Source organism: Arvicola amphibius, chromosome 8 (assembly GCF_903992535.2).
Source record: "Arvicola amphibius chromosome 8, mArvAmp1.2, whole genome shotgun sequence".
Classification (NCBI taxonomy): domain Eukaryota; kingdom Metazoa; phylum Chordata; class Mammalia; order Rodentia; family Cricetidae; genus Arvicola; species Arvicola amphibius.
Window position 1 is genome coordinate 51,322,318 of NC_052054.1, and position 18,096 is coordinate 51,340,413.

At 34.8% G+C, this 18,096-nt stretch overlaps 1 protein-coding gene across 1 annotated transcript in view; it reads left to right on the forward strand.

Moving 5' to 3' along the window:
* Rev3l (REV3 like, DNA directed polymerase zeta catalytic subunit) overlaps window positions 1-18,096 on the forward strand; it is a 142,474-nt gene that overhangs the window by 90,774 nt on the left and 33,604 nt on the right. Inside the window, 8 exon segments of the mRNA XM_038338930.2 lie at window positions 824-935; window positions 1,710-1,825; window positions 6,193-6,311; window positions 8,607-8,725; window positions 11,472-11,613; window positions 12,153-12,397; window positions 13,521-13,629; window positions 17,541-17,747. Of these exon segments, the coding sequence (XP_038194858.1) occupies window positions 824-935; window positions 1,710-1,825; window positions 6,193-6,311; window positions 8,607-8,725; window positions 11,472-11,613; window positions 12,153-12,397; window positions 13,521-13,629; window positions 17,541-17,747 (1,169 nt within the window).

Below are 18,096 nucleotides of genomic sequence, written 5' to 3' on the forward strand. Positions count from 1 at the left end.
AATTAACACATAGTTTATAAACTACTAATTATTCACAACAAATCCAAATAATCATGTATAATTAGCTTGGGTAAACAACTTCATTGTTTTCTTTGCTGCTAATGCAAACTGTGTTTGCTTTAGACATTGTTAACTGTTCTAGTAGTTTGTAAGATATATTTTCTAACTGTTCATGTATCTTCCTAAATAAAGATATGTTTGATTCAGAGGTTCTTCATATACCATGTAAGCATTTTAGAAAATGCAAGTATTTCTCCGAAGTTTTAAAGGTAACCCTTATAAATTATTTGAGGACACTGAGGAAGATTGAGGATAAAAGAAAGCCATTAAGAATCTGATGTTTAATTGTCCAACATTGGCTAACAAGATAATCATTAAATTTTTATGAATTCTTCATGATAGCCAGTGTTGGTCGTTTGAAATTAACCATGGTGGGATGACTTTACATATGGAAATAGGCAAGCAAAGACACATTCAAAATTTTTTTTTCTTGAAGAGTTGTTACCCATTTTCTAGCATACTAGTGATTAAAATATTCTCTACTAAGCAAAGGTATTCTCATTAGGAAAATTAAGCATAGAAACAAAGTAATTGTCTTTGCAAGTAATTTTATAAATGAAGACTTTAGTAGAATAACTGAAAATATGAAACTTGAATTTAAGTTACATGTTACATTAGAAAAACCATTAAAGAAAATCTTCAAGTAATTGAACTATAGTTTTACTTGTGGGGTTCAGCTTTCATATTCTTTTACTTAAAGTAAAAATTAATGTTATTTTAATAGTACATGATGTAATGTTATATATAATATTTTATTCCTTAGATATCAGATATCAGACCCCACTACTTATCAGATCTGGAATTACAGGATTAGAAGTTACCTATGCTGCTGATGAGAAGGCGCTCTTTCAAGAAATTACAAATATAATAAAGAGGTATTATATTGTATTTTCTGATTGTTTTTCCTGGTCTTTCTTCTTCAGTCATTTCCTGCAGATGACATAAGATATAAAAGAGGACAAGAATCATTTCCAGGACCCTTGGAAGTATATAATTATCCTTAGAGAGGGTCTTACTTTCAGTCTCCTATCATTCCTGTGCCCATCAAATAAGAATAGGAAAAGCAATCTTCTGTTTCTTACAATTAAGGGAATAAAGGAAAATACTTGCTTCTAGCTTCTTAGTTGTATTTTAAGATGATTTTGCTATGGTTCTGAAGTAATAGGAATTTGTACAAAAGTTCAGTTGTATTATTCACTTAAATAAGTTTCTACCTTGGGAACTAACTACCATTTCAGTAGTATTTTGAATTGGTTTTTTTATTCTTTTTTATTTTAATAATATATTTTTTTGAAAGTAAAATCTTGTGAGAGTTTATGAAGTTATTTTAAACAAAATCATTTTAATTTAAAATTACAATATCTCCCACCCCAAATTTCATCAGCCCCTTTCCCAAGAAATACAGAACAAGTGCAGTCTTAGTAAGATTAAACTCATTTTACAAAATAAAAAAACTCCTATAGTCACTTATTCTAAGTCATTCTGTAGGGGTCGTTCTACAGGTGCCACTACTAATCCTTCCCCTCATAAAGTGGCCACTGTGGAATATATATTTTGATTTTTGTTCACTACACCATGAAAAAAATGCTTCTTCTGGGCAAAGGTCCAAATGTTGTAATGTATGCACTTTGATCCACCTCCTTCTTTAGGTATGACCCTGATATTCTCCTAGGATATGAGATTCAGATGCATTCCTGGGGCTACCTCTTACAGAGGGCTGCTGCTCTAAGTGTCGACTTATGTCAGATGATCTCTCGAGTGCCAGGTACGTAGAGTTGCAAATGTTTTGTTACAACTACAGAGAAATTGTAAATAAGGAGAAAATGTTAAGGAAGTACTGTTATCCTAGCTCCATTTTTATACTAAATTGTGGTAAGTTCTAGATATAATTCCATACAAAACAGATTGGAAAAAGTCTACATTCGCACTGTTATATATGCTGTTTTATGTGTTGGGGATTTTCCTACTTTTAATTATGTTTTCATATATAAATCTTTTTATAGCATTATACTGTCTGTTTCATCTTTAATGTACTTCCTTCATCCAGTATTCTAGAACTGTTTTCTCATATTATAGTATGTTTCCCATAGTCTTCACAGTCGTTGTGAAGCTGCTTCATATTTCCTCAGCTTCATAAACTGTAAAGTTATTGTTTTTTTCTGTTTTTATTGTTTTGCCCATTAAATTGGTAGGAAATGAGTGGAAGGGCCAAAGAGCAGTAATAGTTAAGATTAATAGTTAAGTAATTGGTTTTTGATTTTTTATTAGAGTATAAGTCTAAAAAGTAGTATGAATTTTGATTGTAGTTCACAAAGGTTTTGGTGCTGTTTAGAGAGAGGGAGTAATAATTTTTATAATAAAATTAATTGCAATTTGTAAGTTTTTTTGTTGTTGTTTCTTTTCTTTTTTTCTTTCTTTTTTTTTTCTTTTTGAGACAGAGCTTCTCTGTTTAACTTTGGTTGTCCTGGAATGTAATTTATAGAACAGACTGGCCTTGAACTCACAAGAGATCTGCCTGCCTCTGCCTCCAGAGTGCTGGGATTAAAGGCATGCAACCACAATGCCCAGCTGTAAAACATTTTTTTCTATAACTAAAAATGTCTTATTATCCATAGTAATTTTGTTTTTTATTTTTAGTTTTTTCTTTTTAATGTTCTTTTAATGTTAATTTTTAATTTAAAGTCTAATCACATTATTCCCCCTTCTCTTTCTTCACTCTAGTTCCTCTTTGTTCCATCTCTCTAACACCTTCACCTCCACATCCCCTCAAATTGGTGGCCTCTTTTCTTTTTATTATTATTATAATATACATTATTATGTAATATATAAACACATCAATATATAATGACAACCTGCTGCATTAATTTGGTGTTTCTTTATATGTAAATGATTCAAAGCTGACTCCTTGGTATTGAATAACTAATTAGGGTGCTCGTTACTGGAAGAGACTAATTCTCTCAGCAGTCATTAGTTGCCTGTATAACTACAATATTTTTTTTTAGTTTATTTTGGTTCCCACAGCTTTATGGGAGAGTTTTCTAAGTGTTCAGGAGAAGCAGCCCTCAGGTACCTTGTTAATTACATTTAATTGGTTCTAAGAGATAAGGATCAAAAGACTGATGAAGTTAATGTCCTGCATTAGGTGTGTAGCTCAGCAGGAGAGTGTCTGAGGTTTTGAGTTTGATCCCCAGCACCACAGGAAAGGAGGGAAGTATGGAGGGAGGAAAGAAACGGGAAGGAGAAGGAGGAAGGGGGGAAGGGAGCTCACATCCTTTCTCAGAATCACTGCTAAAACTTTATTAAGTGTTGTGAACTGCACCATGTTGCAGTCTCCCATTCACAATTAAGCAACAGAGTAAACACAAAGGTGTGTGGTTTGTTAAGTAACACGGTAGTGGTACAGTGCACACAAAGGGTGTGTGGTTTGTTAAGTAACACAGTAGTGGCACAGTGCACAGGTTCTGGAGCAAAGACTCCCAGGTTCAGACTCTGCCTGTGCACCTTTCACCTGTATAATGTCAAGCAAATTACTGATAGATCCAATACTTGATTTACTCCTCTGTAAAGTGGAGGTTCTTAAAGGACTTTCAAGGTGATTTTAATGGAGCCTGAAGACAGGAAACACTGTGTAAGTGTTGTGCTGACTTAGTAAAACGAAAATTTTGAACATTATCTTTTTAGCATAAAGAAAGAAATGAGAGTTGTGTGGGTCCATGGCCTTCAAAGTGAAATGATCCTTGTATAGAATACTACTTGTTATTTTACCATATGACCTGGGACAAGATGTAATGTTTCTAAGCAGAATTTGCATGGTACAAAATGAAATTTATAGTGAGTGTGCTAGTAAAGGAAGCAATGTTGGTAACGTTCCTAGAACACGATAGATGTATAAGATACAATACACATTTTAAAATATTCTATAACCTCTAGTCAGCTATGTTCACTAAATTTATTGTTATTTTAATTTTCTAATTATCACCCATGAAGTGACTCAGTTCTCTTTGCTCTAAGGAACTCTCATCGTTTAAGAGATTTGTCCTGAGTTTCTCAAACTTTGAGAGAATTATGTATATTAGTAACTGCCGTTTGGGGCTGGGAAGAGGGCTTAGTCAACGTGTTGCTTTCTTGAGGACCTCAGCTGCATCCTCAGTGCCCAGTAAAACTAGCTATGGTGGTAGGTACCTTTTATCCCAGCCCTGGGAGGTGAAGCAGGAGTATTGCAGGATTTACCAGCAAGCTAGCCTCGATAAATGAATTAGAACTAGGTTCAGTGGTGGGAATGTCTCAATAAATAAGGTGGAGATGCAATTGAGGAAGACACCCAGTGTCAGCTTCTGTCCCTGTGCACATGTGCAGGCACACACACTGTCAATACAAGCTATCTTATTACCACCCCAAAACAACTGGTTTATCAATGGACTTTTTGTTTTGTTTTGTTTAACATAGGGTCTTACTATAACTTAGGTTGACCTTGAACTTGTGGTATTACTGCTTCTACCACTGTGAACAGGGATTACACACCTAGAAGCAATAGACACTTTTTTATGCTAAAGGGAAAAAAAAAAACAGAAACAAGCAAAAGTGTAGCATTATGTGTTAACCAAAAATAACAGCATAAATTGCTAAATTAAAAGATGGCTATTGTTTAAATTTACACAGTCCTGGCACATCTTGACTGGCACTTCACTTAGTGGAGGATGTTACAGGATCTAGAGGTTATGGTGCCTGAGGAACTTCTTGGGGAGGAGGACATAAAACAGCAAATTTCAGCGAGTTTGGTTTATAGTGTTAGATTTTCTGCATTACCAGTGCTGTTTGGCTTTGCTGGATGGAATGAAAGTTGTTGCAAACAAATAAATGGAATAAAAATGTTGCATTTCTTGAGCATTGGCTGTAGCCTTTCAGTTCAGATTAAAATTTGGGAATTATATAGACACCAGCACCCATGAACACTTGACAGTTTTATGATTTATCAAAAATCAAAACACTGATTTTTAGTTTCAGTTTGGATTTTCAGTTCTTCACCAATAGAACCTGACTTGGTTATGGCTGGAGTCCACCCATTGTCTTCTACTTCAGTTACACCTCATTCACCATCATTTCCTATGGGTCCTGTGCTGCTTGTGCTGCTTCAGAATACTAAGCCCACACTTGAGATGCAGAAGCCAGGTCCTTTAGTTCCTTCTGAACATCTTAAAAGTGCAGTTAGTTAAGTCAAGTAAGGGGAAAAAACTGTAAGAGGGTGAAAAAGAATGATCAATCTATTTGATCTAATGAAGCATTTACAGTTGAAAAATTACAACTTCATCAGTGTTAATTAAAAACAAGAATTGTACCACTGGAATTTTTAACTACTTATTTTGTAGTTCAAATAATAGAATATTTTCAACTATGTAATATTTGAGGGTACATGAAAAAAACTATCAGTATGTTGTTAAAATTTACAAAAATAAGAAAGTAACATTTTTCTAAACTTTAAGGCAGTAAAATTTTAATTACTGTTGATGAAACTTTTATATGCAAAATTATGTCCTTAAAAATTAAAAAGTAAGTAAGATTTTGAAGATACTTTACTTTTTATTAATAGGAATTACATTCAAAGTACATTTTCAAACATCACCAAAGTGTTATCATTGAGAAATATTCAAAGAAAAACAGTTTTGGATTTTGTGTAGACAAAAATAAATATACATAGTCGTCTCTTAATATCCTGGGATACCACAGCCACAGAGACAGCTAGATCAAAAATGCATGCGCAATAAACAACTATTTACATTGTACTTGGTATTCTAAACAATATGGTGATGTGTGTGTATGTTTTACATGTTTTGTTACCTACAGGATATCCAGGAACCATTCTCTATAGATACCAAGGGACAAGTGTATATACTGTATAGAAAGATGAAGAGAATGCATGTGTCTTTATAATTTTACAAAATTCCTATCTGATTTAAAAAATTGTTTTTGTTAAAATAATAAGTATTCCATTGTTCTAATATTAAGTAGACTGAATCAAATTTTACCTTTAGTCTTAATTCTTACTTTTGTTGCTTTCATTTTCTTTGGCATAATTTACCTGAAAGCTTATTTTCTGCTTCTCTCTCTTGATACAATATGCATTCTTTTCTATAGATGACAAGACTGAAAACAGATTTGCAGCGGAAAGAGATGACTATGGATCAGATACAATGAGTGAGATCAACATTGTTGGCAGAATTACGCTAAACCTTTGGAGAATCATGAGAAACGAGGTGAGGTATTTTATTTAAAATGTTTGGAAATAAGATTAGATCAATATAACAGTTTACTCATTATAGAGTATTAGTAAAAATTCTCTATGATTTGTGACCTATTATTGTTGTATGTAAGTAAAGTTGCAAAATACTTTATAAAATGACAAAATAAAATTACGCCTTCATTGTTTTTCTATTTCTGTCTATCTTAACAGCTAGGAAAATCAGAATCATTGTACATACATCAGGAATCCATGGCTAGCCTCGGCCCTTGAAAATAAAGTCTATAACTGTAATAAAATATCGTGGTATTTATGTTTAATATTGTATAATTTTATCATTTTAAGAAAATCTACTCTAGACTTAGGAAGGAAACTCTCATAATAAATACATTTAAATACTGGGCCAAACTTGAGAGAAACCATTTAGAAATAGTTAATAGCGGCATCCCGTTGGATAGGCTTTTTGGGTTAAATAATTTCAACAAGCTCTTCATTAATTTGCAATCCTTTGTAGAAATAATTATTTCACACACAATAAAAGTAAGCTTGTAGAGCTTACTAGATGATATTTGCTTCTTTGAAGTTGTTTGTTTTTTTCTATGTGGAATATAAAGATTCATACTATAAGTTGTTTGTTTTTAGATTTTGGACTCTGAATAATAACAGCTAACGCGATTAGATGAAAATTCATTCTCCAATGTTGTCTGCTATTTGAAACTACATTTTCATTATACGCTTTCTATCTTTCCCTTGTTGTTCAGTGATTGTGTAGCTATCCTGGATTTATGTTAAACACTGACTTTCCAAGCATTCTGGAGCACTGTCACATGCAAATCATACTGGAAAAAGCAGTGGATTCTTTATAAAAATTATGTAGCCTCGTTTTTCTTGTTTCTTCTTTGGGCCCTGTGTCTGAAGTTGTGGTCACATTTAATCTAACTTGAAACTGTTCATTATATGAATCTGCTTGAGGATAATTTTATTTTGTGTGCAGTTATGTGGTATGTAAGAATTTGGGTATGCATATGTTGGTGGAAGCCAGAGGTAAACCTTGGGTATCATTTCTGAGAAGCCATCCACCTTGTGTTTTGAAACAGAGTCTCTTAAAGGTCTGGAGTGTACCCCTGCCCCAGTACTCAGATTTCAAACTGTGCTAACACAAGTGACCTTTTTACATGGGTTTGGGGAATTGAACTAAGGTCCTCATTAAGCACTTGACCAAGTGACCCATCTCCCCAGCCCATCGCTTTTTATCGAGTGATAGTAGTAATACGTCTCTCAAGACTGTGGACTTGAACTGGCCTTGAGTATTTCCTTTATACTAGAGATATTCAGATCATGTTTTCTGAACTTGAATAGTTCCAAAAGCTCCTTTTTAATCTTTGTGTCTTTTATTTGTTTCTCTCATGGTGCTTGGCAATTTGTAGCTTGTGTGATTCTTCTACACGTAAAATTTCTGCTGTTCCCACTGGGGAACTTCGAGTCCTTAATGATAAACCCACTGCCTCTTAAATAATTTTTATTAGATATATATTAGCTACTTAAAGGAATATATGACTCTTACTCTGAAAACTAAAAACATTTACAGACCTTCTAAATCATCGATTCCATCTAGGCTTTCAGATTTTATCAAGTCGTTTGGCAGTACAGAGAACAGAGTGTTATGTTAGATTTGACCGTTTAGATTTTTCAGCTTCCTGTATGAACCTAATTTGCCTGTATGGTAGCACTCTAGTTTCTGGTCCTGATTTTCCCATATGGTCCCTCCAGTAAGATCGCTTCCCTCATTGTCTGCATTCAAAGAAAGCCATTTAGATTTATTCTCCAGATCACTAACTTGACCTGTAGTCCATGTGCTGTCCCTGCTGCTCTCAGGAGAACCTCATCTGCTGTTGTCATGTCTTTGCAGTCCTTCCTCAGTTATTCTTGTTGGGTCTTTACCTTATCCCATTGGCTTTTTACCTTTGTCAGTCAGCGAGAGAGACAGAAAGAGAACGAGTCCTGAAGTATGCCATTGCTTTGGAGATGACAAGTTTTAAGTAAAATAGACCAGTTTGGATCACTGTTTTATACTTCTGGATTTTTAATGTGGAAAAATTTTATGTCAGTAAGCTATACATACCTTGAATTAATTATGTATAGATTACTTGTTTTTTTTTTTTTTTTTTTTATCTTTACAATGGCTTTCATGTCATCCATGAAAAATTCTAAGTGATATTAAGACTTTTTAAAACCTAATGATCTGGGATTGACTTAGAAAAAAAACAAATGATCTGCATAAATATAATTATGCCTTACACTTTTTTTAAAGGTTGCTCTGACTAACTACACTTTTGAAAATGTGAGCTTTCACGTTCTCCATCAGCGTTTTCCCCTTTTTACCTTCCGCGTCCTGTCAGACTGGTTTGATAACAAGACAGATCTCTACAGGTAATGTTTACCACACCCAAGAGGCGACTGTATCTTTTTATTTATTTTAAATCAGTTTTAGGGGCTGGAGAGATAGCTCTGCAGTTTTAAGCACTGGCTGCTCTTCCAAAACCAGGTTTGATTCCCAGCACTCACGTGGCATCTCACAACTGTCTGTAGCTCCAGTTCTAGGGAGTCCAGTGCCTTTTGGCACCTGCAGGCACCAGGCACACATGGTGCACTATCACACATGCCCGCAAAGCACTCCTACACAAAATATTAATTTTAAAAATAGAATTGAGTCACTATTATTGAGCTTTATATTAACATACAATAAAATGCAGACTTTTAAAGTGTGTTGCTCTTTTTTCTTTTTTTTAATTTTTATTATTATTATTATTATGAATTTTTACCTCCTTCCATTTCCCTTCCTTCCCCTCCCTCTCCAGCCCAAAGAGCAGTCAGGGTTCCCTGCCCCGTGGGAAGTCCAAGGTCCTCCCCCCTCCATCCAGGTCTAGGAAGGTGAGCATACAAACAGACTAGGTTCCCACAAAGGCAGTACATGGAGTAGAATCAAAACCCAGTGCCATTGTCCTTGGCTTCTCAGTCAGCCCTCCATGTAAGCCACGTTCAGAGAGTCCGGTTTGATCACATGCTCCATCAGACCCAGTCCAGCTGGCCTTGGTGAGTTTCCATTAGATTGGCCCCACCGTCACAGTGGGTGGGCGCACCCCTCACCGACCTGACTAAATGTGGTGTTCTATGACTGAGGAATATATATATACTCACTCTGTAGTACCCAGATAAGAAGGATAACTATCTACAAGGGAATACTTAAACAGATTTATAGTCAATCTACCCAAAGCCTGACTATCCACAATAATACTAATTAGATTTCTATTAAATACTAATTAGATTTCTATTAGCTGATTGTTTTTGCCACAGGTAGAACATCATAGAAATGGAAATATTAGTAATGATTTGCTTTTGTAGGACTTCCTTGAAGAAACTGAACTATACTTTTTAAGTTGTAACTGTTGTGAGATTTAATATGTTGCATGTTATTCATTCTAAATATTCAGTAATAGTTATATAAAATGTTTATTCATTTAACTCTTAATAGACACCACTGTGGACTGTAGCTACTATGAGTAAATCTACCATGTAATAATTGTGTATGCAAGTCTATGTGAACTTAATATTTTCATTTCATTAGTTGATGGATTTCTAGGCCACATGGTTGGTTAGTGTCTGTTTCCTTTGGTAGTTCATCTACTGCAAGTTTGCTGGAAATAAATTGTCCCAGCACTTACCTACAAAAAGGAGAAAAGAAAAAATATTTCTGATATTTTACTGTCTCATTCTATGATTGAGTTTTGCTTTGTTTTCTGTTTCTTAACTACTATAAAGATTTTGATTGCCTTTTCTTCTGACTTCCATTGTTTCTGTGAAGGATATTCGATATTCCTAATTTGTCCAATTCATTTGATTTCTTTCTTCTTTTTAAAGACACAATATCTGTACATGATCTAGGGTAGCCTTGGACTCTAACATAGCCCAAGAATACCTCCAACTTGGAATGCTCCCCCCTCAGTCTCCCAAGTGCTAGGATTACAGTTGTCCAAAACAACACTCAGCTCACTGTTAGTCTTTATAAGACATAGAGTGGATTTGAGGGAATTACTCATTCCTCCTGTTCGGCCTTAGTCTTTGGAAGTTCTTTTCTGGGGCATAAGGATGAGATTCCTCAGCATTCCTATTCTTACCACAGTAGCAAAACCCTCGATTTTGTATAACTACCAGTTTCTGGGTCCAGAAAGGTTTTCTGCCTGTGTCCACAGACAGGCAGAGACTCTCCTGCTTCTTCCTTAGCTGCTGAGCTCCTTTGCTTAAGTTCTGTGCTGGTAAGTGTCCTGCCCCTTTACCACTACCTGGTGCTCTTGTGTTAAATGCCAGGTCTGTGTTTGGGAATGGCCTATACCACTCCAAGTATTTCCTAAGCCCTTCTAATTTGTCAGGACTTAAGCTTCAAAAGGAGAAAGGCAGGGGACCAGTATTTAAAAATGAGTGTGTTTTGCCTTATTAAATATAAGGTTAAATTCTGGTAAAGATAGAAGAGATACAGCTTTAAAAAAAAAACAACTCTCATGTATGTGAGGAAACAATTTTTACAGCAAACAGATTTTTTTTTTTAGTACAATATATTCTGTTTATGGTTTTTCCCTCCCCCAGCTCCTCCCCACTTCCCCAGCCACCCAGTCCCCACACCCTTTCCCTCCCATTTCATTTTGAGGAGCTCAGAGAAGTGAAGTAAACTACAGTAAGGCTGAGGCTTGTGTCAGAGCTTCACAGGGAAGCTACGCTGTAGTTCAGTAGAGTGTTGGTTCAAGGAAAGAATCATACATAAACCAGTCAATAATATTTATATTCTTCTTAACATTAAAAATTATGTTTGTTAAGGTATGGTATAGTGCTGCTCTCTAAATGCATGTCTTGCACCTCTAAATAGGTATTATTCTCAATAGGTAACTTTTTGCCAAGTTAAATAGAGTACTGGGCCTGGGTTAGCAAAATCAGGGTGAAATATGAAACTTGTTATCCTTATGATACCTTATCATAAGTACTATTTTAAATTTTGCGTACTATTACTGAGTTTTATTTCTTGAAGCTCTCTGGCATTTAACTCCTTGGCATACTTTATATATTGTACTCTCTCCTTTAGTAACCTCACTTTATCTGTATTCATGCATGGATTCTTTTTTGACAGATGGAAAATGGTTGATCATTATGTTAGCCGTGTCCGTGGAAATCTCCAGATGTTAGAACAGCTGGACTTAATTGGAAAAACCAGTGAAATGGCCAGACTTTTTGGCATTCAGTTTTTACATGTATTAACAAGAGGTTCACAGGTAGAAATTTTTCTTGTACACTTTAAAGTACTACATAAATGAGATGTTTATTCTTGACCTGAGTAGGTTTTTAAAACTTTGTATCTAGCTGGGGGGTGGTGGCACACGCCTTTAATTTGAGCACTCAGGAGGCAGAGGCAGGCGGAACCCTGTGAGTTTGAGGCCAGCCTGGTCTACAGAGCTAGTACCAGAATAGGCTCCAAAGCCACACAGAGAAACCCACACTGAGAAAAACAAACTTTGTATCTATTATCAGTACCTGAATAATTGAATCTTGTAGTATCATTAGAGATACCTCTTATCAGTGGGGAAGCCAGGAAGAAAATCTACCTCATGATTTATATTTCTAAGTTTATAATCTTCCATGTCCTGATAGTTAATTTTAACATAAAAATGAAGAATCTATAAATCAATTTCAGCGATACCTTGAAAATTGACTAAATAATACTTAGTGTAGAAAACCATATGATTAGTCTGCAGGGGGAAACTATTACCATATATTCAAGTAACCATATATTTACATTCTTTTCTTGTTGCAGTACCGTGTGGAATCAATGATGTTGCGTTTTGCTAAACCAATGAACTATATTCCTGTGACCCCTAGTGTTCAGCAGAGGTCCCAGATGAGAGCCCCGCAGTGTGTTCCCCTCATCATGGAACCCGAGTCTCGCTTCTATAGCAACTCCGTTCTTGTTTTGGATTTCCAGTCACTATATCCTTCCATTGTGATTGCATATAACTATTGTTTTTCCACTTGCCTTGGCCACATAGAGAATTTGGGAAAGTAAGATTTTGTTTTTATTTTTCCAGTCATGTTCTTGTGCTTTATATGTGTTATGATTATAGACTTTCTTCACACTTCCATAAGAATAAGGGAGTTGGGTAGAGCACAGCTGACCCAGTGTTGCACTTGTCTTCCTAATTGACATGATCTTATAATTGATTCAGTTTTGTAAATGGACGACGCACATGAACAGGGTCATTAGTGGGGACAGATCAGCCTTGCATCTTTCTGTTTGATTCTTCAGGAGAATTATTTTTATTAATATAGCCTTCAGTGCAATACTTTGAAAGTAATGATTTAATTCCAGTTGTCACTTCCTCCTAGAAAAAGGCTGTGATTTTTTAAAAGATGGAATTAACTCTTACATTTTGTTAGCTCATGTAAATTCAATGAGAATAACATTTTAAATTATCAAATTATCAAAGGAATGGATATTTTTTTTAGACTATAAGAAGTACAGAATCTTATCTTCTTACTGATTTTGTGTACTTGAGACCAGGTATTGTGATCTAATCTGGTAGTATCTTTCATAGGAAATATTTGTAGAAACTGTTGTCGTTAATCCTGTCTTTTATTAAGAAGGAAATTTGGAGCCGGGCGGTGGTGGCGCACGCCTTTAATCCCAGCACTCGGGAGGCAGAGGCAGGCGGATCTCTGTGAGTTCGAGACCAGCCTGGTCTACAAGAGCTAGTTCCAGGACAGGCTCCAAAGCTACAGAGAAACCCTGTCTCGAAAAAACAAAAAAACAAAAAAACAAAAAAACAAAACAAAAAAAAAAAAAAAAAAAAAAAAAAAGAAGGAAATTTGGAATTACTTATCATTATACTTGAAATTTTCTTTAGGGAGTTTGATATAACATGATTATATTTTGAGTTGAAATTTTGTATTTTAGTGTATATTCAGTTCTTAACTTGTAAAGTACTGTTATTTAAGGAATGCCTTTTTCTGCAAGTTGTGCATATATGAAAAATTTTTGCTTAATGAACCAAGTAAGCATATGACTAGTTACATGAACTTATGTGTGCATGTTTGGATATGGAATTGTGATGCAGTTAGAGATGTGTCTATACGCTCTGTTGTGTCATCTGAGAAGGTCTCTGCTCAATATTTTCTTTCTTAACAGGTATGAGGAGTTCAAATTTGGCTGTACCTCTCTCAGAGTACCTCCAGATTTACTTTACCAAATTAGGCATGACATCACAGTGTCCCCCAATGGAGTAGCTTTCGTTAAGGTAATACTCTCCTGTAAATGAAAGGAATCAACCGTGGCTTACCTTTAGAGAACAAATAGTGTTTAGGTATTGTTGACATATAAGGTTACACAACTTGAAGACTTTTATCTCATAAAGGCAAAAACAAATCTTCTAAGAAATCATTTTGAAAAAAAAATCATCTTGCTTTGGTTGAATCTAGGTTTAAATATTTTAAGTCATGAAATATTGAAGAAAGTAAGTGTACACCTATAACATCTATCTCCTGCTATAATCTGGCAGACATACCTAGCAATTTGATGGTTAAAAGATGTTATCTGCAAAAATTTTAATTACTTTACTGTATACCTCCTGCAAGTTTTCTACATTATTTTAAATTTAATTGTTACCATCTTAGAAACAATGATACTTTAATAAATTTAATGATTGCATTTTTAGAAAAGACATACAAACTAAAAGTCCCTTTCTTCTATGTATGCTTTCTCTTCAAGAAAGACTAAAGAAAGCTTCCTAACTGAATAAAGAAAATAGGAGATTTCAGAGGTTATATAGCCAACTTCTTTCCTAGTTCCTTACTACACTTATGTATACTACACTTATGAAACAATGTTTCATAAGTAGATCCCACCAACCCTCCAATTCATTCTGGTGTACTTATTAGCAATTAAGAGATAATACTAAATGTTAATTAGCAATTTAGATGTTAAAATATTTACCAATAAGTTCCTGGTATATTCCTTTCTTAAAATTTTTGGAGCTGAATTTTTGTTTGTCTGTTTCCCTGTGTTTTTTTTTTTTAAAAATCCTTTTTCAAATAATATTTCTGCATATTTGATCATAGTTCTTTTTAAGAAATCAGGAAAGCAGTCATATTCATAGTTGGGGGTGGAGTGGAACCTTGGAAATAATTATAACCAAAGACTTCCTGTCTTTGGCCTTGACAGTCAAAATTATATTACAGTGAGTGGGACATGGTGCCCCACACCTTAATCCCAGCACTTAGAAGGCAGAGGCAGGCAGATCGCTGTAAATTTCAGGCTAACCTGGTCTACACAATGAGTTCTAGGCCAGCCAGGGCTAAGTTGTGAGGACCCTATCTAAAAAAAGAAAAATTTTTAAAACACTCAAGAAAAAAAAAAAAACAGAAGAAATGAGAAGATGGGAAAACTTCAGTGTATGAGAATTAATATTGTTTAAATGACATATCAAAATTAAGCTACATGTTTGATGCAATCCCTAATAAATACCAGTGACTTTCATGAAACTGGAAAAAAAAAACCAAACAGACAAAACAAAGAACTAAAAGTCATACGGAAACACAAATGATACCAAATAGCAAAAGCCAATCCTAAGCAAAAAGAATAATAATGAGGAGGGGAGACATCACAATACCTAATTTCAAAATACACTACAGAGCCAAAGAAACAAAAACTTTATTGTATAATATTAGATATAACTGGCATATAGACCAATGGAATAGAATAGGGAACCTAGAAATAAATGTGTGAATCTAAGCCATCTGATTCTTGGCAAAAATACCAAAAAATATACATGGGGGGAAAAGTCAGCTTTAACAAAAAATATCAGGAAAACTGAAACTAGATCTCTCTGCTTTTCATTCTACATAAAAATCACCTGAAAGGCTAGAGAGACATCCTAGTGGTGAAAAGCAGTGGCTGTTCTTCCAGAGGATATGGTTTTGATTCCTAGCACCCATATGTGGTTTACAACTGCTTGTAACTCCGGTTCCAGGGAATCTGATGCCCTCTCGGGGTTCTCTGGGCACAAAGCTACAAGCATTGTACTCAGATAGACATGCAGAAAAAAATACTCATTATCGTAAAATAATTAATACACCTGAAATTAAAATTAAAATCATCTGAAAATGAATTAAAGGCCTAAAACTTTAACACGGATACAGAAAAACATGAGAGAAACATTTCTGGACTTTGATACTGATAACAATTTCCTAAGTGGGACTCAAAACTCTAATAACAAATGGGATTATATAAAACTTAAAAGCTTTTGTCAGCAAATTAAAGAATCATGAGTAAAGATAAAAAAAAATATGGAGTGGAAGGAACTCCAACAGAATTAATATCCAAAATATATAAAGGAGTCGAGAAATCTAATACCAGATGATCACACAATCCAGTCAGTAAATAAGCCTGTGATCTCAAAGAAATTCCAGTGGCTGACTGACAACCATGTGAAAGGTCTGAGTGTCTTTGGCCACCAGGGAAATGTAAATCAAACTGCACTAAGAGTCCACCTCACCGTAGTTTAGGCTCTCATTAAGGAGAAATCAGATGTCAACAAATGTGAGAGGAGTCCGGAGCCCCATACCCAGCTGGGAGAACAGTAAATTATAGCCCTGGGGAAAGTGGTGTGATGGCCCCTTAGAAAACTAAAACTATACCACTGGGTCTCCAGCACCACTTCTAGTGTAAACAGAAAGAGAGCACACAGAAGAGATACCTATATGCCCCTGTTTATTGCTGCACTGCTCACAGCAGCCAAGTCATAGAATCAGACAGGGTGCCCATCCTATTTATCATCAGATGAGTACACAAAAGAATGTGCCGTACACATGGAATGGAGAAGTGTTTGGCCATAATGAATAATAAAATTGTATTATTTGCAGAGAAATGGATGGAACTAAACATATTAAGTAAAATAATCCAAACACAGAAAAACAAATATCACTTTTTCTCTTTTATTTGGAAAATAGGCTTGGAGGAGAGGACCTGAAAGCAAGCAGGTTCTACTAGGGAAGGCAAAGGGGAAGGGAAGAGAGGTGGTAGGAGAGTGTTAGAGAGGACAATAGGAAGGGTTTATAATAAGACATAATATGTGAGTGTGAAAGTTTTCACTAATAATCACACTAATAGTGTAATTATAAAAATAATTATTAGTTTGCATTAATAATTACAATTTTAATTGCTAGAACAAAGAGAAAACATTAAGTCTGCTTCAAAAGGGTACACCAAATGAATTAGAGGTTAGACTATATTTTCCTTGTCATACATATAGATTATTTGTTTAAGCTCCCTTTAATAGCATTTTTAAAACCTGATTTACATTTTGACCTAGTGTGTAAAACTTAATAAAAATAAGATTTTTTAATATTCAAAAATGTAATTATCATATAACTGAAGTTTTAATTGTTCAGTTTGACATGCGTTATTTTGCACGTGGCTATGAATCATCAGTTAATAACTGTTTTGTGGTTTTCATTCCTACCAGAGTTCTCATAAATCCTCCCTAGTCTTGATTAATACAAATGATTTTATTTTTGGCAACAACAAATTTTATCACCTCATTATTCATCCCCTCTTCCAGATTGCTAATAAATATAGGCCGGAGGGGATGGCTTAGTGGTCTAAGCATCAGATTTGAAATACCTAGAGTCCCTGGAACTGCAGGTTTGAATGTCAGCAGAGTCAACCAGCTCATCATTCTTCCAAGGTAGATAAATGGAGTTCCATGCAGAGCACTGTGTGGGGTCATTAGGGTGAGATCTTTAACACCTGACGTTGGTTATGAGTGATGCAGGCCCATATGTCTTTCTAGAAGGATGGGGGTCTCAATCAAAGTATGAACAGCATTTCCCTCTGAATTTGTTGTGTAGTTATTTATGTACTAGTTGACATCCTGCTTCCTGGAGTTCTCAGAGCTCACATAGAAGTACCGCATCCGAATTATAAACAATACAGGAATGTTTTAGAAGAAAAAAATCCTCTTCAAAAGAAATAAAATTGATCATTTTGTATGACAATTGCTAGTCCTGTGGCTATTTTTGTTAGTAGCATGTTTCAATTTATGAAAGTTGGCCATTATTATAATTGTTTCCTTTTTAGTTACCAAAATCTGTATGCATGTACATATGACTGAGGAGTTTTATATATTCCTTTGTTTTTCCTTTATGATAGCCTTCAGTACGAAAGGGTGTTCTACCAAGAATGCTTGAAGAAATTTTGAAGACTAGATTCATGGTGAAGCAGTCAATGAAGGCTTACAAGCAGGACCGAGCCCTGTCACGAATGCTTAATGCGCGTCAGCTAGGACTAAAGCTGATAGCAAATGTTACATTTGGCTATACATCTGCTAATTTCTCGGGGAGAATGCCATGCATTGAGGTAACACATTTAATACTTTTTTCAAGAGCAACTAAGTATTTTTTTATGTTTTTAAACTTTTGACTAAAGTGTCATTTCCATGACATACTAGTTTTTCTTAAATTAGGTCTATAAACATGCATCTTCCTGAGTATTTGTGAATTTTCTCTGAAAATTCTGTTCCCTTATTTCAATAATAATTTTTAAATTGTACATATTTTCACATTTATTACCCTGAGTTGAGGTTTCAGTGTCAGTTTATAGTAGTGTTTACAGTAACTTCTATACAAAATAATTCCTTTTATTATTTTGATAGACACAAAAATTATAGTCCAAATGTTACAATAAAGAAAAATCATTCCACAGGCTG